The 26,479-nt window shown below is 55.5% G+C and overlaps 1 protein-coding gene across 2 annotated transcripts; it reads right to left on the bottom strand.

Annotated features, from left to right (window-relative positions):
- Nucleotides 1-236: 236 nt before the first annotated feature.
- On the bottom strand, nt 237-23,901 carry AIF1L (allograft inflammatory factor 1 like). Of its 2 annotated transcripts, XM_059072542.2 has the most exons (6): nt 23,723-23,901; nt 23,470-23,531; nt 11,593-11,659; nt 8,683-8,724; nt 6,224-6,386; nt 237-3,036 (listed from the first exon to the last, which is right to left on the bottom strand). In XM_059072542.2, exons 1-6 carry the CDS (start codon nt 23,751-23,753, stop codon nt 2,949-2,951), a joined length of 453 nt encoding a protein of 150 aa, XP_058928525.1. In that variant the 5' UTR covers nt 23,754-23,901; the 3' UTR covers nt 237-2,948. The 2 variants fall into 2 exon arrangements, with proteins under 2 accessions (XP_058928525.1, XP_066896588.1); XM_067040487.1 differs by lacking the exon at nt 23,470-23,531 and having other exon boundaries at nt 23,723-23,866.
- Between the last annotated feature and the right edge of the window lie 2,578 nt (nt 23,902-26,479).

Raw genomic sequence — 26,479 nt, forward strand, 5'->3', positions numbered from 1 at the left:
CGGGAGGGGGGGGGTGTATTCTGCCACTTACTATTTGGTTTTCAGCAAACTGCTTATCTGCTCCAAGCCTGCTTCTCGTTTATCAAACTAGGATGATATAATAGAACCTTACTCATGGGGTTGCTGTGAGGAGTAAAGGCACACAGGACACATTCAGTCGTGTCACTATATCAGCTAGCTCTTCTGAATTTGCTGACCCCAGAACCACCCCCAAAATACACCAGTCAAGACGCTGATACGTTTGTCTGTTTTATTTCCAGTCCAGTACCACACATACTCAACACGCACACGCACACGCACACACATACTGCATCCACTTGAACTTGCCCGACACACTCCTTCCTTTTGAATGGCAGGGACAGAGCCATACTCGGCAGTCCCTAAGCTGCTGGTTACATTAGTTAGATTTGGTCTTTCAGAAAGAAGACAGCTGAACTCCTAGAAGCTGAGCCCTTAGCCAGAGAAGTAAGAGTCCTAGAGCTAACAGCCACAACCTGAAATACATGCAGAGCACCCCCACTTTCCAGGGACCACTCTTGAGACCCTCTCCCTCTGGAAGTTGAATTCCAAATGATGAAGGAGCTGGTAAAGTTTCCCAGGACACTCCCCCATCCAATGAGAGAACTCTTTCCTGCCCTTTCTAGAAGCTGGGGACACACCCACTTGCTCTCCTCCCTTAAGGTTTCCTGCAGTCTTGTAAAGTGTGTAACCCGCTGAAATAAGCCTGGTTTGTTCTGTCCTCCTGTCTGAGTGAGGTACAGATACACTGACTATGATGGGTAGTCAAGGAAGGCATTACCTTGCTCAAAGGTCTCAGCCTGTCCCAGAAAGGAGAGGCAGTAGGAAGGGGTGGAGACAGGCAGTTGCTCATCTAAGGATCTCGGGGGGGGGGAGGCAGGGGAGGGAGCGGGGGTGAGATTTCACATTTACAGGGTGGAATGTTTTGCTGGGGTTTAAACTTCAACTAGGCTTATGCATCTGAAGTACCTTCTTAAGCTGAAGATCAGCCTGTCACGGCCAAATGGTCTTGTTCCTGAACTGGTCGAGACCAGTGGCCGTTTAACCCAACCTGGCCGTTTCCCCATCCCCTACCTGCTCCACTCCCTCCAGCTGCTGTAAAGTCAGCTACTTGGCCTTGATTACGGGTCAGAGGAGCCCCAGGGAGCTCCCAGGGGCTCCAGCGCCCCCCACAGCTCCCCGCTTCAGGTTTGTGGAGGCTTCTCCAAGACCCTTGCCCAGTGTTGGGCCCAGTTAGGCCCCCAGGAGTGCCAGGCAGTCACCTCATATCCTCCTCTTTCCTAACATTCATCGCCTGGGTCTGACTTCCCCACTAGACTCTAAATCCCATGAGTCTGTCCATTTCACTACTGGGTTCTTAGCTCTCGGCCCATAACACGTGATTAATAAACATGTTCAATGGATGAGTGCATCTAAGTTCTGAGTGGGCAGGGGAAGGGACTCCAGAAAACAGGTAGGGTCAAGCCTGGGGTCCCTGCTGATGCTGCCTCGGAGGCACTGGGAAGGATGACTCCTGGCCCAGGGCCTTGCCCAGGAGTTGACCTAAGAGACTGCCCCTCTCCGCCCCTTCCCTTGTTTTCATCACCGACTGAGGCGGCCCAGAGCAGAGATGAGGCATAGGCAGGGCATCTGAACACCTGGGCCCCAGTCCCGATCTTCCATCTCCAGATTAACCCCTGACCTTGGGCAAGGCACTTAATCCCTGTGGGTCACCACAGTTTTCTCACCTGTGAACTGAGAGGCCTGGCCCAGCTAACCTACAGGGTGGATCAGGGCTCTAAAACCCTAGTTTTAGGGTCACACAGGGGACCCCAATCTAATCCCCAAGCTCAAGGTTTTGAGTGATTTGGAGACAGAATGATGAATTAGACATTGGACATGGCACATGTCAGGATAAAGTGGGGGGACTTAAAGCTTATAATAGGTTGTAAATAAATACCTGTTGAATGACGGAGTGAGCGAGTGAATGAATGAATGAATGAATGGTGTAAGGAAGGTGTGAAGGCAAATGGGGAAGCAGAGTCAGGTTTCAAGCAGACTGGGATCAGAAAGGCAACCTATTTCTCTGCTCCTGGCTTAGCAGTGGTGCCGCCTCTCTTTGCCATGAGCAATTAAGTCCTCATCCGCCTATCCTGTTGCCCTCAACATCCTCCCTAAAAGGTGGGACTAGGCTGAGCTGAATCCCCTCCCCCAAGGCCCCTGGATCCCCTCTGCCTCTGAAGCCCCAGCAAGGGTCAGGGGGAGCTACACCCTTCCTGAGCTGCCTGTAAAGGTGTGGCCAGTGGGCAAGGCTAGAGGATTCCTCTGGAACCTTCTTGAAGGGCTCAAATTGCCAAGTCCCTCTCCTTCTCTCCTTCTGTCACCTCACTAAGGATAAGACGAAGTGTGGACTGAGAGGGGACCAGCTGAGGAGGTGGGACATTGTGTGCCCACATCCTGGCCCACCCAAGAGCACTGGAACCACAGAGCTGTCCGAGGATACCCTAATGGGGCCCTGCAGCCTTATCCCGACTCCAGGGTCTTCTGAAAGGGGCTGAGGGCCTCACCAGGGCCAGGCCAGGGTACCAGGACTGAGCTCAGTGACCTGGAAGGACAGACAGTACCAGCTTCAAGTGCGGGAATCACAAGCTTCTGGTCTCCCTGTCCTGGACCTGCCCCCTCTGGTTTTTGGTTTAATGTCAGCCCTTCTGCACAGGGAGGGGAGACACAGGGAAAAAGAGAAGAAGGCGATCTGGACTCCCCAACCCAGAGCCCCTTTAAGGCAGATAACTTGTGCTATACAAAGAAATCACCGACTCTGCTGAGGAAAAAACAAACGCACAACGACCAAACAGAACAAATAAGACACATCGCAACGAGTCAAGAAGGGCAGTGAGATCAGGAGGGAGGAATAGGAGTGGGGAGGGCAGGGCAGGTCCAGGCGGGGGTCCTCAGGGCAGGCTGGCAATGTCTCTCTCTGGAGGGGGGCCAACTGGCTTGGGGCTGCTCTCGTTGGCTTTTCCTTCAAACATCATGACTCTGGTTCAGAAACGGAGAAAAAACAGAAAACACAAAACAGGATTAGGACTCCTTTCCTCGTCCAGGGAAAGGTCACCCCAGTCCTCACGTCGGCAGAGGGTCCTCCACAGAATGCCCTTGCATCCGCTCTCCAGCGAGATTTTCCCAGAAGCCCATGCGGCAACTCCACCGAGGGGGCTGCTAGTCCCATTTTACAGAGGAGAAAACGGAGACACAAAGGGGCAGTGAGACTCGTCAGAGTCACGCAGGCAGCCCGAGGCGGGACGACACTCACTCGAGGCCTCGGACTTCTAGGTCACGCGCCTTCCCCTGAGCGCGCTGCCTGGAGGAAGCGGAGCTCGGCTGTGCTGTGGCTCTGCTCAACACCCCTTCAGATCTTCAAAAACCCCCCACTACTCTGACAGTAAAATCTGCGCAGCAGAAGAGGATGGGGGTTCAAAGTATAGCCTCTGGAGGGAAACTGCCTGGATTTGAGTCGCAGCCCTACTCCTTCCCAGCTGGTGACTCCTGCAAGACACTCAACCCCACCGATGCTCAATGTTTCCAACTGAAAGTGAGGATGCCAAAAGCACTTGCATCCTGGAGCTGTTCCAAGTGACAGTGCCCTTCACCCTCTGTACTCCCTCCCTGGGTGGGCTCCTTCAATCCCCGGCTTTAAATCCCATCCAAAGTGTGATAGTCAGGCTTCCCTGGTGGCGCAGGGGTTAAGAACCCGCCTACTAATGCAGGGGACACGGGTTCGAGCCCCGGTCCGGGAAGATCCCACATGCCGCGGAGCAACTAAGCCCGTGCGCCACAACGACTGAGCCTGCGCTCTAGAGCCCGCGAGCCACAACTACCGAGCCAGTGTGACACAACTACTGAAGCCCACACGCCTAGAGCCCGTGCTTCACAACAAGAGAAACCACTGCAATGAGAAGCCCGTGCACCGCAACGAAGAGTAGCCCCCGCTCGCCACAACTAGAGAAAGCCCATGCGCAGCAACGAGGACCCAATGCAGCCAATAAATTAATTAATTAAAAAATAAAATTTAAAACAACAACAACAAAGTGTGCTAATCCACAAACGGCTTACCTCTGAGCTCCAGATCTGCACAGCCAGTTCCCTCCTCAACCTCTCCCCTGCGTGTCTAGGAGCTCTTCCAATTCAATACATCAAAACTGAGCTCCATTCCCACCTTCCCCCCTGCTCTTTTCTCAAAGCAAACAGCACCATCACTCAGTTAACTCAGACCCCAGACCTTACAACCATCAGACTCCTTGTTTTCTTTTAAACCTGGAAACAACCCTTCTAGCTCTACCTCCAAAGTCACTCCCAACTCTGAGAGCCCCTGCCCACCTCCACTACAGCCTCTCCAGGCTGAGAGCCTCATTTCTGACTCGCACAAGTGCACGAGCCTCCTACCGGCCTGCCCCTCTTGTCCCCACCGCCATCGGAGGGGGCCTTTTAAAAGTCAGCTCCTAGCCTAGAGTACTCCAAGGGCACCCTCCACGGTAGTGCAAAATGCTAAATCAACCACAGCCTACAAAGCCCCACATCACCTGGCCCCTGCCCATCTCTGCAGACTCATCCTTCACTCACTGTGCTCAGGGCACACTGGCCTCTGTGCTATTCCTCGAGCATAAAAGCACAGTTCTGCCACAGGGCCTCTGCACTTGCAGCTTCCTCTGCCTGGAATGCTTTCCCCTAGATATTCACATGGCTCGTTTCTTCACGTCTCCCTCGCGCAGAAGGTCAAATGTCACCTGCTCAGTGAGATCCTCTCTGCCCACTATCCCGCCCCTCCCTACTCCTCTTGCCCACTTTATTTTTCTTTGTATTGCACTATTGCAATCTGGTGTTTTGGTCTTTTGTTTGTTTTTGTCTCTCTTTCCATTAGAATGTAAGCAATTCGTGTGACCCCAGCACCAAGCATAATTCCTGGCACATAGGTGGTGCTTAATAAATATTTGCTGAATGAATGAATGATAAATCAAAGGAGTCAATATGCAGACTAGATGTATCAAATTGGAAGTGCCCAATACATAGTAAATGTCCACTAACTCTTAGGTGTGGTTTTTAAGAGCATCACCACTCTTACTGCTACCACCTGGCCTCTCAGGTGCAGCATGATCTGACCTGGACGGTTTTCCCACCACACCTCCTGCCCCATCCCTCCCTACAATAAACACTCCGACCAGACCAGCCTGAACCGTGGGCTTGCCGGCAGGTCACCCCGCTTCCCCCTTTGTAAAATGAGACAGGTATATTTTACATTGGTACATTTGAAGAAGTTAACCTTACAGATACACACCACTATATATAAAATAGACAAACAACAAGGATTTACTGTAGAGCACAGGGAACTACATTCAGTATCTTGTCCTAAGCTATAATGGGAAAGAATCGGAAAAGAACATGCATATGTATAACTGAATCACTTTGCTGTACAGCTGAAACTAACACAATGTCATAAATCAACTATACTTCAATTTTTGAAAGAAAAAGTTAATCGTATCGCATAAAAGCCAAGCGAGTGGCCTTTACAGTTTGAACACATACCATGGGACTCTCCAGGGAATTTCTCTGCTGCTCTCCAGTGGGGAAGGACCCGCAAAGTGTGATTTTGGCCACCATACACTAGGTGTTTGCCATCTGCCAGGTACTGGGCTAGACTCTTCATAGACTCTTCATACTACTCTCATGAACCCTCAGGACAACACTTCATGCAAGATATTTATGACCATCTCTTTCTTATAGGTGAAGGAAAGTAATTTGCCCAAGGTCGTTTCAGTAGCAAGAAATAGCATCAAACTTTGAACGATACCTCCCTTTAGAGCCGATTTTTGACTCTGTTATGCTCACAACAACCCCATGGGGTGGTAGAGTCACTCTACAAACAAGGAAGCTGAGGCTCAAAAGGTTTCAGCAGTGCATTTATCATCGTCACCAGCACAGTCAGCCACTTACCGAGCACTGATTCTACCAGAGGTTCTGCTACAAGCTCATTTTGCCTGCAAGGTACATAGTAATGTGACCATTTGACAAATAAGAAAATCATGTTCATTGAAATTAAGCATCGTGCCCAGCAGATCACATAGTGAATTACCTCCTGGCTAGGGACTGGCCGAGGTGCCCGAGCCAGGGAGCCTCTCCACACACTATGACTTTGCCTCCAGAGGTCCCAGGAGAGGTGGGAGGTACTCACAGCTTGAGGACGGCCGACCGTTTCCCCAGCATCACGTTCACAAAGTCTCGGTAGGAGATGGTGTCGCTGACCCCGCCTGTCACCTCCGAGATCATCTTCTTCATCTCCAGGTGGGTCTTGGGGACCCCAAGCTTCTCCATCATCCTCTTTAAAGACATCAGGTCTGCCGGAGGAAAAGCAGAGCCATTAAGTGGAGACAGGGGGCCGGGCTGAGTGGGGAAGCTCCCCTCTGACACCCCCGTGCCCAGAACAAGCCCGGCAGGAGAGCCCATCCCTGGAGACTGCAGTCAGCAGCTTTTTCTCCTCCAGGGAGAATGAGCCCATCACATCTTCCCTGCTCTCTAAGGAGGCAGTACAGACTAGTGGTTAGGGACTTGGGCTTCTACGGTCAGACAGACTTGGGTTGGAACCCAGCTCTTCTATTCTTGGCTGTGGGACCTGGGACAAACTACTTAACCTCTCTGAGCCCCTACTCCCATCAGTGGTAAAATGGGTTGATGGGATCATCTGGAGAGAGGATGCAGCAGAAGCACCTGGCATGCAGCAGGTGCCCAGGAACACAGCCTCTCTCATTCTATTGCCCTCTCTGCTGCTGCCTGAGGTTCAGGTGACCACGAGCCTCTGCTGCTCCAGCTACCCGGGAAGTCCCGGCCCAGTGAGGCGAGGTCAGGGAGTCGGCCTGACCCAGGCCTCAGGAGTTACTTTCCAGGGCACGGTGGCAGCTTCTCCTCACCTGCCACTCCCACCCTGCGGTCCCGGGCTCCACCTCGCTGGAAGGGAGAGGATGCCAAGAATATCCCGCAGAGCAGGAAAGCCACCAAAAGAACAAAATTCAAGAAAAACAAGGGAGGCACCAAAGTCACTACACTCTGAGGGGCTGCTGCCTCTGACCTCCTGGCTCCCAAGATCTGAGGCAATTTCCTTCAGATTGTTCCATGAACAATGGGTCAGGTCAGCAAAGGACAGCGGGAGTGCGGGTGGAGCAGGGGCCCAATTTTAGGGTCAGGGGAGGAGCGGGCCAGCTCACCAGAGAGGCGGGGCCGGCACAACTGGTGCCAGACCCTTAGGTGCCAGGATGTCCAGGACATTTCAAAGAAAGCTGGGCAATGTTCTACAGGAAGAAGTGAAAGGTCTCCTACACGCTGCTGGCCAGACTCTAAATTGGCAAGACCTTTCTGGAAGGCAATTTGGCGAGATGCTTCAAAAGCCTTTCACCCAGAAGGTCTAATTCCTGAGATTTACTCTAAAAAAATAATCAGCAAAGTGGAACAATGATTCATGTACAAAGACGTTCTTCACAGGATTATCAATGAGTTAAAACCAGACATGATTTAAATGGGTGACACTAAGGCATTGGCTGGATAAATTATAGTCTGTCCCCAAATGGAATATCATGAAGCCATTAATTATATTTTTAAAAATGAATTGTATGTCAATATACTAACAATATACTGTAAAACATTTAAAAAGGAGGTTCTAAAATGGTATCGAACAGTGTTTGTGATTAGAACAAAGAATGGAAGGATATAAACCAAAATCTGTATCACAGTTATTTCTGGGAGGTGGGACTGTGGTGATGTACTTTTGTCTTTGTGCTTTGCCGTGATTTCCAAAACGTTTTATGACGACGATGTACTCATTTGACAACCGCCCCCCCCTTTTTTTTAAGAAAAAAAGGGATAAAAATATTCAAAAAGGAGAAAAATGTGAGAAGACAGGGGAGGGGGAGAAACGCCAGAGGGAGAACCCACTCGGAAACCACAGGCTGGGATCTGGGCCCTGGCTGGCACTGAACGACCACAGGCCCCAAGCAAGTCTTTTCACCTTTCTGAGCCTCAGTTTCCTCATCTGTACAATGGGAACAATTAAACCGGCCCTGACCGTGTCATAACACTACTGGTGAAGGTCAAGGTATGGTCATGAACATGAGTGCCATGGAAAAGGTGTCTGTCACCCCTAGCGCCTGGACGGCAGGACACAATAAGGGTCTGCTGGAAGAGAGGACCAATGTCCGTGGAAGCCCCTTGTCAACTGCAGGACAGTGTGCAAATGGAAGGACAGGCTGGGGGACAAAGGAAATGCCAGCCCCTTGGGCCAGGGTGGCAACAGCCTGAGCATCTCCAGCCCTGGGCTGGGTGGCACCTCTATCCTGAGTCCCGGGAGCACCTGAGGTGGGAGGGTGGGGTGTGGGCAGGGAGCTGGGGTCGGGGGGAGGGAAGCAGTGGGGAGAGGAGTTTGGGAGGCAGGGGATCCAGGGTGAAAGGCAGACAAGTTCAAGGCCAGCTTGGCTGGCCTGGCCCATCGGGGAAGCTTCAGTCGGTGCTTGTCACCCTCCAAATAGAGCCCCAGGCCGCTCACGCCTGCAGGTGAGTCAGTGGGGTTCTCTGGACGCCCGCACCCCCTACCCACGGAGCACTGTCCCCCACCCCGCCCCCCGGCTCCCCCACGGCCTCACTCACCAATCTCGCCCTCATTGTTCAGGTCAAACTCCATGTACTTCTCTGGAAATCACAGAGCAAAAACAGGCATTAACTGGGAAGCGGGGTTGCCCCCTGCAGGGTCCCAGTGACTCCCTCCCTTGAGGGCAGTTGGCTGGGTCCCCAGGGCGCCCACACCATCCTCCTCACCCCACGTCGGGGTCTTGACACAAGTCCCGTCATTCCTCTGGGGAAAACCATAGTCTCTGGGAGAAGGGCTTGCCCACCTGCATCACCTGCTCACAGGCACCGTGGAGAAAGGTGCCCGGAGGCCACTCTGACCCTGTACCAAGAAGGGCAGCGGCTTCCTCCCAGGCCCCTAGTGTGGGGTGGCTGCATCCGAATCAGCTGTAAAGGGACTGGAATAAATTCCCAGCCCTGGAGATGGCAGATCCGCAGGATTTGGGAGGCAGAAATCGGTGTTTTCAGAGTATCTCGGGTGATTCAGATGGGCAGCTGGGTGTGAGAACCCCCAATTTAAGAAGTCCCTGTAGTTCTGAACTTTTGGCGGCGGGGGGGGGGGGGGGGCCTCATGGCTACCACTGAGAATCTGATGCTCTCTCCGGAGAAATGCCCGCGGACCTGCCCTTGACTACACAGTGGCACATACAGTGCCCGGGGCGCAGAGACCCTCCCCGCAAACCTCACCTTCAGACTTTGAGTTAAACCTCCCTGATCAAGGGGTCAGAGCAACGAGCTTGGTGTCTCCTGACAAGGCAGTGGGTGCAGACGAGTCATGTGGTCTTGAGTAGCCACAGGGTCTATTCTGCACCAGCAGCCAGCACGAGAAAGCCAAGGTCCTCCCAGTGACCCTCGAGCGCAGGCTTGCCCCCCTCCGCCTGGCATGTTCCTCCCAGGCATTCTCGGGACCCCTCCTCATGCCTTCAGGGCCCCCCGGCCTTTTTTTTTTTTTAATTTATTTTTTATTGATTGATTGATTGATTGATTGCGGTACACGGGCCTCTCACTGTTGGGGCCTCTCCCGTTGCAGAGCACAGGCTCCGGACGCGCAGGCTCAGCGGCCATGGCTCACGGGCCCAGCCGCTCCGCGGCACGTGGGATCCTCCCGGACCGGGGCACGAACCCGCGTCCCCTGCATCGGCAGGCGGACTCTCAACCACTGCGCCACCAGGGAAGTCCCCGGCCCCAGCTTTTTTAACTGGGCACCGTCAGTCACCCCCGCAAAGCATCTGCTACCATCTGACACACTTTCTACTTCCTTGCTCTCTCTTCACCACCCCTCCCCCACTAGGACACGGGCTCCTTTGGCCAGGGGCCATCTCGTGTGTTCTCCGTTGTGTACCCAGGCCCCAAATGGCCTGGTGCCTAGTAAGGATCATCTGGAGATCAAATGAGTGAATGATTTGAAACCTCCGAAGTCCCTTTGCTTCCAAGGTAACCTCCTGTGGTCCCAGGATGGACCCTTATCCTACAGCCCAATGAGGACAAGGAGAATGGTCGTTAGACCCCTGGGACCTGTGTCCCTCCTCTCAGAGTCACCTCTGAAGAGTGACCCTATTGGTATCCAGAGAGAAGGGAATGGACTGGCTGCTCCTCCTTTGCACTGGGAGGGGGAGGGGCAAAGGGATGGGGAGGGGGAACCAGCCAGGGGTGGGCGTGTCTTTGTTCTCGTTCTTTTTTTTTCTTTTCTTCTTTCTTTCTTCCTTCTTTCCTTTCTTTCTTTTTCTTTCTTCCTTCCTTTTCTTTTTCCCTTTCTTTCTTTCTCTCTCTCTTTCTTTCTTCTAGTTCTTTTCTTTCCTTCTGTCTTTCTTTCTTACCCTCTCCTTCTCTCTCTCTCTTTCTTTCTCTTCCTTCCTTCCTCCCTCCCTCCCTCCCTTCCTCTCTTCCTCCCTTCCTTCCTTCCCATGTAAAAAGCACCATTGTGTAACGGTCACAAGCAGGGGCTCTGGAGTGAAACCAATACGCGTACAAGCCCCAACTCTGCCACAGGTGAGTTGTGTGACCCCAGGCAAATGACCCCACCTCTCTGAGCCTGAGTGTCTTCATCTGTAAACTAAAGCTCCCACCATCTCCCTCCTGGCTGGATTGGAATGAGGCAGGCAGGTCGCAGCCCTGAACACAAGGTCAGCTCTCAACAAACCCCCAGCCATTGGCGTCCCGCCTAAGGATGGCTGCGTTATAAGCGGTCTGGGGAGCACTGGTAGGCTCCTTGCCCCGGAGCAGGGAGGATGTCCACGTCGCCAAGACTCTGGGGGGGCAGGGGGGACGCAGCCTGGAGGATGTTCACGTGGTCCCCCAGCGTGCCCGGGGCTCCCACAGCGCGCCTGCATCTCCCCGACAGGAAAGGTGGGTCTGCCCCACTCCTTATGCGCGCAGCTCCTCTCCTTTCGAGCCGCTGGATGAGAACCAAGCACAGGGCCCGGAACAGAAGGACCTTTATACCGCCCCCTCCCCGCGCGGACTCCCGGGCCCTGTTTTCTTTTCATCCTGTGCTGCCGAGATTCAATGGGCAGAAACTCTGCCCCCTGCCCCACTGTGGTGACACAAACGTCCATTCTCCGCAGGGGCTCCCGAGATGCTCCACCGCGCAGGGGGAGAGACAAGGGCTGCTACAAAGAGCTGATTGTGTGCTGGGGCCCCGGGAGCGAGCAGAGCCTGGGCAGGGGCGGGGGCAGGAGCCAACCTGAGCCCTGCTGGGCAGCAGAAGGGAGGGGAGGGCAGGGCAGGCCGGAGCCCGCAGGCGAGGGACGAGGGGACCTGTGCCCCCAGGCTGGGCATATCCCGTCTCACAGCCCGTCGGGAAGAGGGGTACTGTGGATGCGACACGGGTGCAGTCTGGCCCTGTGGGTGAGGATCTGTATACGGGGTGGAGGGGCCCACCCAGCTCTCCCGGGGGGGGGGGGGGGGCGCGGGCAGCCAGCCCCGGCTCACCTTTAAAGGCTGCAAGTTTTTCCGGTAGGTTCTCTTCATCACTGTATTTCTGGTCACAGAGGAACTCCTACAGAGGAGAGAGGGCAGCACTGAGCAAGGGGTCGGCAGGCAGAACTCACCAACACACAGGCCCACAGCCCGTTGCGTCCTCTCCCGCCGGGTGGCTGGGCCTGGTCACGCAGGGCAGGGTTAGCCCTGGCCTCCTGTCAACCCCCAGAGGCAGATCGGTACAATCCGCCCCGTGGGTAGGAAGTTTGCTCAGCAGCTGGGGGTGGGGCCCAGAGGTTCCACTGCAGAAGACTAAACACCTTCAGTCAACCTCTGAATGACGGGTGCAGGGAGCTGGGCTTCCCCCCGGGGAACCCCGGCTCCGAGATCCATGAAGCCATGAGCAACCAAAGACAAGTGACTTGGCTCTGGCATTAACTTCTTAGGTATGTGACCCTGAACAAACCGATCCCTCTTTGAATCTCTCGTGCTTTATCTGCCAAATGGGTATAACTATCATAGCTTCTTCTTGCAAGAGAATCCAAGGAGAGTGTATATAGGAGGAATCTGGGCTTCCCTGGTGGCGCAGTGGTTGAGAGTCCTCCTGCCGATGCAGGGGACGCGGGTCCGTGCCCCGGTCCGGGAGGATCCCACGTGCCGCGGAGCGGCTGGGCCCGTGAGCCATGGTCGCTGGGCCTGTGCGTCCGGAGCCTGTGCTCCGCTACGGGAGAGGCCGCAGCAGTGAGAGGCCCGCGTACCGCAAAAAAAATAAAAAAATTAAAAAAAATATAGGAGGAATCTTAGCAGCTCGATAAACAGCAACTGCTATATTATTATTATTATTAATTAATTAGTCTCTCTCTAGTCAGAAAATAACTGTCCACTGCTTGAGAGGTCACTTACCCTCTCACCTGTGTCCTCACCTGTAAAACAGGGCCCACCTTCCCCTCAGATGCTTGGAGAGACTCAAATGAGCCTTTTCAGAACCAGATGGAGTCGGGAGGCGATGGGAAGGGACTAACAGCCCCCAGAATGAAGCACTTACCCACATGGTCGCTCCGGATCTCCCAGTGGGCCCAAGAGGTAGCAACTATTATTACTCCCATTTTACAGAGGAGGAAACTGAGGCTCACAGAGCCAGAACTTCAAGTCAGCTCTGTCTGACTTTAGAGCCTGCATCTATCTTTAACCCTGACACTTAAAGATGGGCAGTGAGCAGGTATTCATCCGGCTTTACAACAAAAAACTAACAGTTAGCACTTGCTAGGCTGGGCGCAGTGGCCAGGTATCTTACTTGCCTTGCTGCTAATCTTCAAGCGTCCCTGGAACCTGCATTCAGATGAGGAAACAGAGGGTGTGCTCCCATCCTGGCACCAGAGTCCACAAATCCCCTCTACTTCCCTGGACCTTGCTTTCCTCATTCAGCCAACTGGACATGGCTGTGACTCCGTCATTCCTTCAACAGTTTTTGAGGGACCACAGTATACACTGCTCTATTCTAGGCATCCAGGGAGCAAGTGAGACCACGGTGAATAAGACAAGGTCCTTATCCTAAAGGATAATTTTAAGATAAATTTAAATTTTATCCTAAAATTACAGGAAGTCCCTGTTTAAAGTGATGTCGGGGAGTTCCCTGGGGGGGCCAGTGGTTAAGGCCACGCGCTTCCACTGCAGGGGACACGGCTTCGTTCCCTGGTCGGGGAACTAAGATCCCACGTGCCACTTGGCACGGCCAAAAAATAAATAAATAAGATAAAATAAAATAAAACAAAACAAAATGATGTTAAATGGTAGAAGGCCCCTTCTGCTCCTCCTTAATCCAATTTCTTTTCCTTCCCAGAGGTAATCATTATGCTGAACTTGGCGTTTCTACCATTCTCTTGAATGTTTTTCCTATTATGACTAGGCCAAGTAGTATCGTAAAAAGACATCTTATAAGTTAATTTTGAGGGGCTTAAAAAAATTCTAATTCTAAATTTTGAGGGGTTAAAAATTTCTAATTCTAAATTTTGGAACATTCCATACAAATATGTACTTGTAGTTCAATAAATGATCTTTTTTTTTTTTTTTTTTTTTGCAGTACGCGGGCCTCTCACTGTCGTGGCCTCTCCCGCTGCAGAGCACAGGCTCCGGACGCGCAGGCTCAGCGGCCACGGCTCACGGGCCCAGCCGCTCTGCGGCACGTGGGATCCTCCCGGACCGGGGCACGAACCCGCATCCCCTGCATTGGCAGGCGGACTCCCGACCACAGCGCCACCAGGGAAGCCCAGTAAATGATCTTTTAAATGAAAAAAAATTTATCTGGGTCAACCACTCAATATGTTTCTAAATTCCTGCCGTCATTTCCCACTAAATGATGACCAAGTCTGTACTTACACATCTCCTAGGACAGGGAACTCACTACCTCTCCAGTTACTATAAATGGAATGTAGAATGGGAGAATGACAAGAACCTAAGTGAGGATAAAGCCCTCTGGGTTTGGATCCTCAGCCCCCTCCTTACTAGCTGTCAAATGGGCTCACGGGTACCCACCTCCTCAGGCACCTACCCCTCAATCGAGACAACCCACTACAGGCAGTTAGCACCTGGCTCGAGCGTCCGTGCTCAGTAAACAATAGGTACAATTCCATGTAGGGCAGAATCTGATCCCTTCCAGGGTTCAAGTTCCTCCACACTAACTCAGCACCCTTTGACTGAGTAGAAGGACCCTCCCCCCCAATGTGGCTTCCCTCGCTGGGTCAGGGGGCCTCTGATAGCCCCCTTGCTTTCGGCAGGCACTATGTCATCCGATTCAATCCTCACAGCCGCTGTTATTTGATTTTACAGGTGAGAACAAGGAGGACCAGAGAGCGAATAACATGTCCAGGGTCCCCAGGCCCCGGGGAAGCTCAGGGTTGGTTTGGAACCCGTGTCCATCAGACTCCAGGGCCCATGGGGTCCAGCTGGCTCGGCCACAGCCTCACTCAGAGCCTCATTACCATGTGCCATGCACAGCCCTGCCTGCACTTAGCTCCACAGAGCTGGAACCTTCGCCTGCAGCCTGGGAGGCTGCCCTCCTGTCGGCTGGCTCTGTCCTTCCCTTCCTCTTGGCTTCCTCTCGTAGGTCTTCTCCACTGAGGCCCCCACCCCCATTCTCTGACCAAAAGTAGGACAATTAACTCTTGTCCGTGACCCTGAGCCACCCAGGCACCTCTTGGGGTCACAGATCCCATATCTGTCCAACGGAGGTACGAACCGGCCAATGGTTCCCAGACCCCGGGGTAAAGCACAAAGAAACATTCCCCCCCCCCTAAAAAAAAGGGTGGGGGAAGGTGCTAATATTGGGCTTCCAAGATTTTATTTTGCCAAGTAATGACTTTAAATAATGACCACGCACTGTTGCCACGAGTTCAGGAAAGGATATTTCGTAAAAGTAGGAACTTCACAATCTCCGAATTTTGAAGTGGAACTCATTTAGCCTATGTTCAACTCACCACATTGTCCCTATGTTCCCTTCACTTCACCACATTAGGAACCGGACAGCCTTCCTGGGGAGGCCCAAGAACACAGGTAAGGCTCAACATCTGGGAACCTCTGGGGAAAGACCTGGGGGGTCCTCCAAATTCCCAGGCTCTGGTTGACCAGAAATCCCGCACCAGCCTGGAGCCTGTCTGTAATCTACACTGATCCCCTCTAGGGATCCAGACAGATTGGGTTCGAGGGGTAGGACATGGTCCTGGGTCTTGGAGACAAATGAGACACAGACAGAGACAGACAAGAGCTCAGCCTACACCGCAGGCTGCTTAATAGCCACACCCCTCCCTGGACCTGACCCCCCGGGACCATGCATGCTCTCGGCAGCCCCGGGGCTTCCACGATTATTGTCTTTTCGCTGATGAAGCCGGTTTTCTCCTTAGCACCAATCACCATCTAACATGGTATTTCATTTTTGTCCCCAACTCCCCACCCCTCTCCACCAGAGTGGGTGGGTGCCCCAGCCACCCTGACCTCCCTCGCACGCCTCTCCCACCATGGGACCTTCCCTCCAGCTGTGTGCCCTGCCCGGAGCGCACGTATCTGCGTGTCACCTCCTTCGAGTCTTTACTCAACTGTCACCATCTCAATGAGGGCAACCCCATCCACCCGGTCCACTGGGGTCCCCTCCTCCACTTCCAATCCACCTTAAGATAACACCCTTTATTCCATGATGAGTCATCTCCTAACACAATTTACAGTGTGATTGCTTATTAAGGATGTTGTCCATTATCTGTCTCCCCCTGCTGGGTTCTACATAGTAGGTGCTCAATAAATATTTGCAGGAAGGGTCAAGGAACTGAGACTCAGAAAGGATGAACAACTTGCTCATCCAGGCAGCACAGCTCACAGGTGGCTGAGCTGGGATTAAGCTCCACAGCAGAGGCTGCCTGGGTTCCCTCCCTGTAGAGAGCTGGGGAGTAGAAGTGACCCAAGGAAGTGGGTGTTGGAAGGATGCTGAGAGGAGGCGGGTCCTTGGTCACAGGACACATCCAGGAGGATGCGTTTATTGTCTCTGCCCCACGGATGCCCAGCACCCAGCAGTGCCCAGCGTACAGTAGGTGCTCAATAAACATTACTGAATGAATGGAGAAGACTGCCGTTCAGCCCAGAATGACCTTCTCCACTCTCAGCCCCGCAATGGAAAGGCAGCTTTGCAAATGCATGTGTATGTGTATGACAGAGGCTGGAGAGGCCTCAGAGATTGGAATCACAGATTTCCTTAGAGCCAACAGTGACAAACGCTTGAGCCACAGAGCGACCGGGGGTGGGCGAAGCAGCTGACCCGTTCACGTGTGGCTCGGCGGCCCTCGCTGACCCAGGGCTTGGGGCAGCTGTGTGGACCAGGGGGCCGGGGAGGCAGGAAGGCGGGTGGCGGGAACAGGAGCTCCGCTGGCTGGGCTGCCAGCTCCCGCCCCACCTCCGAGCTTTGGATTCCTGGTTCCTGCTCATGCGCTCATGCAACAGCCCACAGCTTCCTCCCTCCAGGGGTCCTCCCCCCATATCCCACCTCAGCCTCAGGGCACAGCCACGCCCACTGGGTCGGTACCTTGCACCCACCCCACCCCAGCCGCCAGCCCCACCCAGCTCGGCCCTAACTCTGGGCCCCCAGGCAGAGGAGATGAGCTAAAAGTCACTCCAGATGTTTGGAAGAAAAACAAAAACAGAAACAAAAAGAGGGCAAACTGGAGCCAGAATGCCTAGGTCTGAGCGTACTTAGTGCTGTGCGAAAATGACCTCATTTCCCTGTGCCTCAGTATCCTCATCCGCAGCAAAGATAAAAATATTAGGGCTTCCCTGGTGGCGCAGTGGTTGAGAATCCGCCTGCCGATGCAGGGGACGCGGGTTCGTGACCCGGTCCGGGAAGATCCCACATGCCGCGGAGCGGCTGGGCCCGTGAGCCATGGCCGCTGAGCCTGCGCGTCCGGAGCCTGTGCTCCGCAACGGGAGAGGCCACAACAGTGAGAGGCCCGCGTACCGCAAAAAAAAAAAAAAAAAATTAACCACATAGGCTTGTCCTGAGAATTACCGTACGTAAGTAAACATATCTAAAGCGCTTAACACAGTGCCTGGCTCTTAGTAAGTGTGAAATAAATGTTAGCCAATTATTATTATCGGCTAACATTTATATACATTCAGTCTACTTGCGACCCACAGCTCATCATCCAGACCATCACTGACTATTAAATAGATTAGGAAGGAAACCCCTCCCCGAACTTAGGCTGGTTCTGGTTGCTCTTTCTCCTTTTTTGGGTATTCCCATTTGACAGATGGGACAACTGAGGCCCAGAGAGGTTGCTCAACTTACTCAAGATCACAACGTTTTCACAATTCAAGGCCTATCTCCCTTCACCATCCCAGCTCCCTCCCTGCCCCAAACAAGGCCTGGCCACAGGTTTCTGGGCAAAGAAAGTCAATACTGGGAGTTACCTTTCCTCTTGGGCAGCTACAGAAAGATGTTATTCCAGAGGCCAGGGAACCACTTTATAGCCCTCTAGGGGCATGGGGGTGTGTGTAGATGGTTTATTCCAGCCCCATCCCCTCTCCCACCCCAACCCACCGTCCCAAACGACAAGTTTTTCGGGCCGTAGAAACTGCCGTCAGGGCCGCCAGGTATGAGGGATGCAGGGGTCCCCTGGGCTCTGAGAGTGGCAAGTCTAGTAGGCCTTGGTGGCCTGGTCAGTCCCTGGCAAAGAACCAGGAAATGCAAGCAGGGAGGAGCCTGGGGTTGAAAACAGGAAGCTCTGAACCAGGCAGTCACGTCTCAAGCCAGTGTCCACAGGCCAGGCCCAGGGAGGTGGCAGAGCTGTTCCAACATCCACCCAGTCACAGAACCCAGAAGGGGCTCCTCAGAGCGTCCAGCTTGTTCTCTTTGTTCAACAGCTGGGGAAACTGAGGCCCAGAGGGCAAGGTCCTGATTAAACCATCCTTCCTCTAGGCAAGTACAGGGCGTGCAAGGCACAGAGACGGGGCAGGGACGTTGACCTGGGTTGCCGGGGTTCAAATCCCAGCTCCAGCACTTACTAGCTCTGTGGCCCTGGGCAACTTGCTTTACCACTCTGGGCCTTAGTTTCCTCATCTGCAAAATGGCATCATAAAGAGAACCTCCTCACTGGGTCGGTGTAAAGATTAAATGGGAGAACTGCATAGAAAGAGCCTGGCTCCTAGTATACTTACTAACGGCTAGCAAGTATCATCGTGCGTTTGGATCGCCCAAACTCAAGCCACACCAAGAAACAACTGTGAGCAGGGGAAGGGCGGAGAAGAGACCCACCCACAGCTTCCTTTGTCCCCTACTGTGCCACTGGTGAGTCTTGACCCTCTGGTCATGCCTCCTCAAGGGCAAACTCTGCTTTGCCCTTGGATACCTGGCTGAACTGGCCGTGACTGGCTATCCGTAGAGGACAGAGCGCACCCATCTCAGCCCTGAGGGATGGTGCCTGCAGCTGCAGGGGCTCCCTGCTGCCTCCCTGGGTCATCTACAACCTCCAGATGCAAGTCAGAGACTCCCCCCACCCCCTGAGGGCCCCGTCCAAGTGCTCACGATCAGGAGAGGCTACTTCCCCCACAAGCAGAGGTTGGCGGCCCCTGCGGTGTCCTGGCCTCCGGACCTTTGCCACCTGCCTGCACCCCCCGACGCCCACCCTGACTTAACTCTCTTTCTGGGCTGGTACCTCTAGCACCTGCTCCTGGATGCTTGCTCCTGGCCCTCCAGGCTTGCCTTTATGAATTAGCCGCAGCAGAATTTTAGGGCTGGCAGACAGCACCATCTTGGAGGCCATCCAAGGTGCTGGTGGCTGAAGCCTTGGGGGAAAACCCCAAGGCCAGGCGGCCAGGCGTGTGTGGCCTCTGATGCAGCCCACAGGCTCTTAAAGGGCCAGGGCCAGGCCATAGATGCCCGGCCTGGTGCCTGGCGTGTAGCAGGAGCCTGTAACGTGCACCCACGAGGACAGCAGGCTCACATTCCCCACGGCAGCTCTGGGGCCTCATCCGGACTCTGTGTCCTCGCCAATAGGTGGGGCAGCTGGAGAAAAACACCCCCACTGACCACACAAATGAAGCAGACCCTGCAGAAATTCCATCTCCAGCTTCCTGCGACATGGCCACAGCGAGGTCGAGACTGGCTGGACCTGCGGGGACACTGAATCCTCAGAGGCTCACGTGGCTCCTTATCACCATCTCCCTTATAATATATTAAGGAAGAGCAAGAGAGACGGGTGCCCGGCGATGCCAGCTGGGCACATTCACCTGGGCAGGGACAGGGTGGCACCGCCAGTACACAGGAAAAGAGACACACCTGTGTAGTGCCTGGGTCAGGTCTCAGAGGTCCCCCACCGTTGGGGGAGGGGCTGGGGACAAGCCTCACCCCAGGTAGAGACACCCAGCCTGCCGTACCCAGTTCTTCCCAGCACAACAGGTGCCACGTGGGTTCTGAAATAACCATCAGGCACCGAAATGCTACAGGGAATGCTGAGTGCCCTTCATTTGACCCAGGACGGCTGAGAGGGCAGGACAGTAGCCAGAGATCCTTATCCACATAAGCAAGAGAGGCCTGTGTCACAGCGAGGCCACAGCCACCTGGTGGACAGGGGCCAGGGCGGGCCAGGGGCAGCGTCTGGAGACAGAATCCCGGCTGTGTCACTTCCTGGCTGGGTGACTTTGGGCGGGTGACTTCACCTGGCTGAGCCTCTGTTTCCTCATCTGTAAAATGGGAGGCTTAGTAATCCTGGTCTCACGGGGATGTTTACAGACTCTTGCTGGCCATCTATCTAATCAAGTGTTCCATGGAGAGGAGTCAGTGAGATGATTTATGTCAAGTGCCAGGCCCGGAGCAAAGGCGCCACTCATGCTATTTTGTTAAAGATCCTGGTCTCTGGCCGGTGCAAGCCACAGCTCTCACCATCCTCCAGGCTCCTCCTGCTCCGTCCCAAGGCTAAGGGCACGCTGAGGGGCACCCACCCAGCCCCACAGCTTCCCTCTGTCCCTGCAGGAAGCTGGAGGGAATTTGTCCCGTTGCCATATAATGCCGGCTCTGGCTGGCCCAGGGTCACCGGCCGTGCCATCAGGGCGCGGGGAATGTCAGCTATGTGGGGGAGTAGGAGGCGCGCGCCGGTCCTGCCCGCTCCAGTGGTGCGGAGCGCGTGCACGCACACGCGCGAGCACGCACGCGCACACACATACAGCACGGAGGTGGGGTGGGCACATGCAGAGGAGCCCCGGTCCAGCTCGGACTGGAGAGGAGAGGCTGGGTTCACGTGTGGCTGTTTAAACCCAGGCAATTTACTCAGGCCCCCTGACTCTCGTCTCCTGCAAAATGGGAACAGACACTCGCAGGGTTGGAGTGAGCATCCGACGAGATAATGTCTGAAGCATGCCTGGCACACTGCCTGGCACACGCCGAGTGCTCAGAAAATGAGAGCAAAATCTAGAGCGAAACCCCCCCCAAAAGTGCATTTTCATACAGTTCCACCAGGACCTTTAGGTCCACCCAAGTCCCCTTGTATTTGTACTCCTGAATCCCTTATAAGAACAATAGCCAAGACTGAGCTACCCCGCTGCCCTCTGGGAAGCTGGCCCATCCCAGCGGGGAGAAAGGCCCCAGAGGAACTGTTGGCCCAGAGAAGCCTCCAGAGCTCATAGCCAGGCTGGGCTCTGCCCCAGGCAGCAGCCACAGCGGTGCCCAAGCACATACAGTGAGTCCTGAAGCCCCATCCTTCATGCCTTCTGGCTTCCACGGGACCACTGGGGCAGCCGTTCAGCCCAGCCCCCCAGAAGCCCCCCCCTCCAGCGGGGCAGTGAAGCTGCACCCCAGAGGCAGGCAATCTGGACTGCCAATGTGGTTCCCTCCAGAATCCATCCACCCAAGGGAACTTCCACCACGGCCATGGCCGTGGGTGAAACCGACTCAGACCCTCAAACACAGCGAGACTCCCTGAAGAGTCTGCAAGGAGCTTCAGTCCGTTCATCTCCTCGGATTGTTGGAGGGACTCGGAGCAGAGCAGGGGTCTCTGCTCCCATTTCAGGCGGGGGGGGGGGGGGAGATAAGATTCTGCCAGACAAAGGGCTCTGGTCCAGGCAGAGCAGCCAGTCTCCCTCAGACCCTGACCCTGGGTTTCCACTCCCTCCCCTTTAAGTCCCAAACAAACCAACGATAGCAATCAAGACAGCAGCCAGCCCTCCTGGGTGCTTTACATAGATTATCTCAGGGGCCAAATCACAACAAACCTACTACCATCATCTCCAGTGGCTTGGCCCAAGGTCACAGGGCCAGTGAACAGCCCCCTCTGCCCGTGACCCTAAACTACGGTGGGACCACCCTGACCTGTCGTGATGGGAAGCGGCTCAAACTGCTGGTTTGATCCCGGAGCCTCCTTCCTCCGGGAGCCCAGAGCCTGGGTCCCAGCATCCTGACGCGGTGGATCTCAGAATAGCATCCAGTCAGGGAAAGGACGCTCTGCCGCTGGAAGCTCTGCCACTGGCTGCGGTGTGACCTTGGCCAGCTGCTTGCCCTCTCTGGGCGTTGGGGTCCCGAGGTGGTGGGACACAGCCCCCTCTTGTTCACCTTCCCCAGTCTCAGCGCTGTCCAGACCAGCCCCGGAGAGCCACAGCCCCTCCCCTTCCTGAGCCAAGCCAGTACACCTCCCGAAACAGCCCTGTGGCCTCACCTCCACACCCCACCTGGTCATCCCCCCCATCCCCCCAAGGGCAGGGTTGGCATGGAAAGTCCCACACACTCTCAGCTCCGCTGGTCTGTCCAACTACAACCCCCTCTCCCCCATCTCCAGCTGTCTCTGGCTCGGGGGTCCTCTGGCTGTGGGTGGACTCAACCGGCTTGGAAGCCAGCCGGCTGAGTGGCCCAGGGGGCTGTATGAGGTCAGGGTTCCAGGCTCCTGTCCAGAGGGCAAAAGCAGCCAAGACCAAGGCTGAGTTGGCCGCAGAGTGAACTGGGGGGTCAGGGGAGAGCCCAGCAGCCTGGACCCTCGAGAGCCCTGGCCAGACGTCCAGGCTCCCTTTCAGCTGTGCTCAAGATGGCACTAAGAGGCCAGATGAGGATGGTGAGGAGGAGGCCAGACTTTACCTGGAGGGACCCTGGGGTCCCCAGAACCCTCCATGGGATTCCTGCGGCCAGTGGAATGAAACCAGGCAGGCTGCGTAGCTCTAGGCAGCCCAAGGAAATCAAGGAGGGAATTAAGACTGCAAGCCCCTGGCGAGACTTATACTGCAACTGTGCTGTAGCCCGTGGACCCACCTCCACACGGATTCCACCAGGACCCTGATGACCCTCGCCAGCTTTCCACTTTGGGTCTCCGAGCTGGGTGCCCGGTAGCCCGGGGAAGCCCGCAGGGGAAATGTCCAGCCTCGTTTCACTGGGCATGATTCTGCAACCAGTAAGAAGGAAACCTGGAGACATCCTCCTCAGGAAGTAATCCTAGTACCATCCATGGAGGTCTTCTCTTGTGCCAGATGTTGGACCAATCACATTACATGCCTTCCCTCATGGAGCCCTGACGGTGACCTCGGCTCTGTGATGCGAGGTCCTCGCTGGGGACCACAGAGCTGGTACATAATGGAGACCAGATCTGAGCCCGTCTTGCTGTGCTGCCTTTGAGTTTTGGCCAATCCAGGCAGGCCCCAACAGTTTTCCTTATCTTCTAGAATTTAAATGGTGTTTAAGCAAAGGTCTAAAGCGTCCCATTGTGTGCCTGGCAACGGCCGGAAGGATTTCTTTTTAGAAATCCACTAGGATCAGGATGAAAAGCACCAAGTCTCTAAGGCAACCTTTCCTAAAAGCCTGAGTGAGAAGGAGCTGTGGGGGGGCGGGGCGGGGAGGCAGGAAGCCAAGCTTTTTTGGGTGGAGAGAGCACTGGCCTGTGAGTCTGGAGCCCAGGGTCCTAACTGCAGCCTGACGCAGACTTGCTGTGCCATCTAGGGGCAGCCACCTCGCCTCCCTGAGCCTCTCTTCCTCCCCTCGCTGTAAAACTGGGAATTACTCGAGACATCAGGGGTCCCTTCCAGCGCCAAGTCCCTGCAGCTGGTCCCAGGCCGGCTCCTGCGGAGCCCGGGGCCGGTGGGCCGGGCTGGCGGCAGAGCTCCTGGGAGGGCCCTACCTCCCTAGTCTGTAGCAACTTGCAACCCGAGACCAGAGGGCGGTGGACGGGGTGGAGGGGGACCTACCTGGAGGCACAGGGAGGGGGATGGAGGAAAGAAATCGGGGGAAGCCCGGGTGAAGGAGAGGAAGGGGGGTTGATTTTGCGGCAGGCACGGCCGCGCAGACGGAGGTGGGACCCGCGGGGCGCTGGGAGCTTTGGGGCCGACTCGCCAGCTGCCCTCGGAGGCGGCGGGGCTGGAAAAGCGAAGGCGGCGGCGCGCGCTTACCCGGTTGATCTCGGCCAGCCTCCTCTCCTGCCGGGCTTTGAGCAAACCGAACGCTTTCCCTCCTGGAGGAGACAAAGAGGCGGCCGGGGAAGCGGGGGTCTCCCCCGGGCCGCGCGCCCTCGGCTCGCGCCCGCTTCCCGCGCGCGGCAGACCCCACCGACCGCCCCGTGCGCACAGGTGGCGGGCGGGGGACACCGGGTGTGGGCAGGGGCGCGGGACAGCGTGGGGACAGCGTGGGCACAGCGGCGCCTACCTTGGAACCTGTTGCTGAGCGCGACCGACATGGTGAGCACCGGGCTTCCGCCGGCTCGGGGCTTCGCGGCCGCGGCGAGGACGAGGAGGAGGGGCGGGCGCCTGGTCGGAGCTCGCGCGGCGTGTGGCGGCGGGACCGAGGGGCGGAGGGAGGGCGCGGGCGGCGGGACACTCCCCTCCCTCCCACCCCTCCCGGCCCGCCTCCCCTCTCCTCCCCTCCCCGCCGCCCGGCATCAAAGCGGCTATTATGCTGGACGCCGAGCCCGCCGCCGGCCCCTCTGCTGGAGGACGCGGAAAATGCACGGCGGGCGCGGGGGCCGCCTGTGAGCACCTCCCTCTCCGCTCCCGCAGCAAAACCTCGGCCAGTCCCTTCCCGCTCCGGGCCGCGGTTTCCCCTTAAACAGACCGTGGACGACCTTAGTACGCACTTCGGGGGGATGGCTTTAAGGATCCAATGCGGGTCCCAGCTGCCGGGAGCTGTAACGTGCCTTTCGCCTTTGGCGCAGCACGCGCTTTTGGAAGGGAGGCCTAGGTTCCCAAACTTTACTCTGAACTCTTGAAAGATGAACAAACTTTTAGTTTCTTGAGAAAATGCATAATGACAAAGTGCCTCTAGGGTATCGGTGACACTTGAAATCAGTTAGAACGAATTAGCGTTTTGTTAATAAAACCTTTTTCTTGAGCACTCACTCACTGTGCACCAGGCACTTTGCCAGATCGACCCAGGATATATGTGTTACATCATTTAATTCTCAAACCTCTATGAAATAGGACTCGGCATTTCCATTTTAGAGAAAAGTAGTTGCAGCCTGGAGCACGGGTCCACCAGGATGATAAACCAAGTCTCTAACTCCTGGAACAGTGGGGCTCGGGAACTGGGGACTTGTCCGAATCAGGACATTTCTGAGAACGAGAGGTGGCACTCCTGATTACGCTGGGGTCACAGGCACAGATGGGGACTGTCTTGGGCAAACAGCACACCTGGTCACCAGTAATCTGGACCGACTCACCGCCCCCCACCGACCCACCCACAGGTACACTGAGTGGGTCCCTGGGGGTTGGATCCGGGAAGTCCCCTTCCCACAGACTTGCCTTCATCCTGACCCCTAGGATTGGGATCCTGGGACCAGCTGGTTCTCTTTTTTTTTTCTGTAGCTGCCCCTGCGGAGGGAAGTGGCCAGGCTGTCCCAAGGGAGAAGGCTACAGAGGATGGGACGGCCCAAGGTGGGTTAATGCCAGGGCAGCAGTTTAGAGGGGCAGGCCCCACCTCCCCGGCACAGCCAATTACTCTCCATAGGCCCGTTCATCTCCACCTAGGTTTTGGATTTGACCAAGCTGTGTGACCTTGGGCAAGGCGCTTGACCTGTCTGAGCCTCAGTCTCCTGGTCTGCAGAATGGAGGAAACAATGCTTTTCACCCAGCAGGGGCTGTTATAAATTTTATTACCTTCAGGGTGGTTTAAGCAGATAGGAGTTATAACCCTCGGTTGCCGGGAGATGTCCCTTCTGGAGGTCAGAGAAGACAGCTGACATAGAGTGGGACCCTCATAATGCACTTCCTGGTTCAGGCTCAGAGAGCCTGTTGCCCTGGGCTGGTTGGCCCCAGTCACTGGTTCTGCAGGGCAGAGGCCACCCCATCTTCCACTGCTCAGCTGCTGGGCTGCATTGCTAGCCAGATGTTCAGCAGCTGCCACATTCCACCCAGCCACAGCCCCACCTCTGGGGACAGAGAGTGGCTCTCTACACCCGAAGCATGACTGGACTGCATGAGTCACGAGATGTCAGGTCTGAGGTATGTCACCGCGGAACAGAGAGGAAGCCTGTTCTCCACCCGTTGGGGACACTGAGACTGGGCCTTGCTGAGGCCCCCACGGCTTGAGCAGAGAAAGGTTTAAGGCCAAGAGCAGGCATCAGAGCAGCTGTGTGCCTCTGTCAGCAGAGAAGCTGGGTAGCAGGGAAGAGGGTTTGGGGGCATCAGACCCCGCCCCAGAGGTCTGCAAAGCACCCCCATCTCCCTGACACCACTTACACCAGACATCAATCATCCAACTCACAGGAGAGCAGCCACCTCCTGTTTTGGCCTCCCCACCCCCGTCCTCCCTCCCAAACCTACCAGCTCCCTTCCTGGGTCATTGACGTGCATCACGTCACCCCACTACCCCTGGCCTCGGGTTTCAGTTTCCCCATGGAGGAGCGCACCTCTTCTCTGAGTGCTCTCCCCCAGTGAGTTTGCGAGGGTGGGGAAGGCACAGCCCAGCTCTCATTCTATGGCCTTGGACCCAGAGACCCTTGATTTTCTGAACAGGAGTAGGGGGGGACCCAGCCTAAGCTGGGTTGGTCCCTCCTAGGAAGCTGGAATCAGGTCAGTTTTCCAGCTTGTCTCTGCCAAGCTTTTGACCTGATGACAAGTAAACATGGGGGGCCATGGTGGGTCCAGGTGGGGGCAGTGGGGACGCTCTCTTCCATCAAACACAAGAAAAGCAGAGAAAGCTGCTCTGCAGAGAGAAGAAAACAAAGTAAATGCGGAGGGAGCAGAGGCAGAGACCAAGGGGAGGGGTGGGAGGGAAGGGGGAGGCAAGCCCCCGGCCCCTGACCATCTCTGAGGCTTGGCAGCCCTTCCTACCCCAGGATTCCAGGAGACTCTCCCAAGTCCTCCCAACAAACTCCCCTTTTCTGCCTAAACCGACCCGGGAGGCGGGCAGGCCTCGTGGTCAAGAGCCCCGACTGAGCATGCGCCATAATCCCGCCTGCAACCTGAG

This window comes from Kogia breviceps, chromosome 8 (assembly GCF_026419965.1).
Source record: "Kogia breviceps isolate mKogBre1 chromosome 8, mKogBre1 haplotype 1, whole genome shotgun sequence".
Lineage (NCBI taxonomy): Eukaryota > Metazoa > Chordata > Mammalia > Artiodactyla > Physeteridae > Kogia > Kogia breviceps.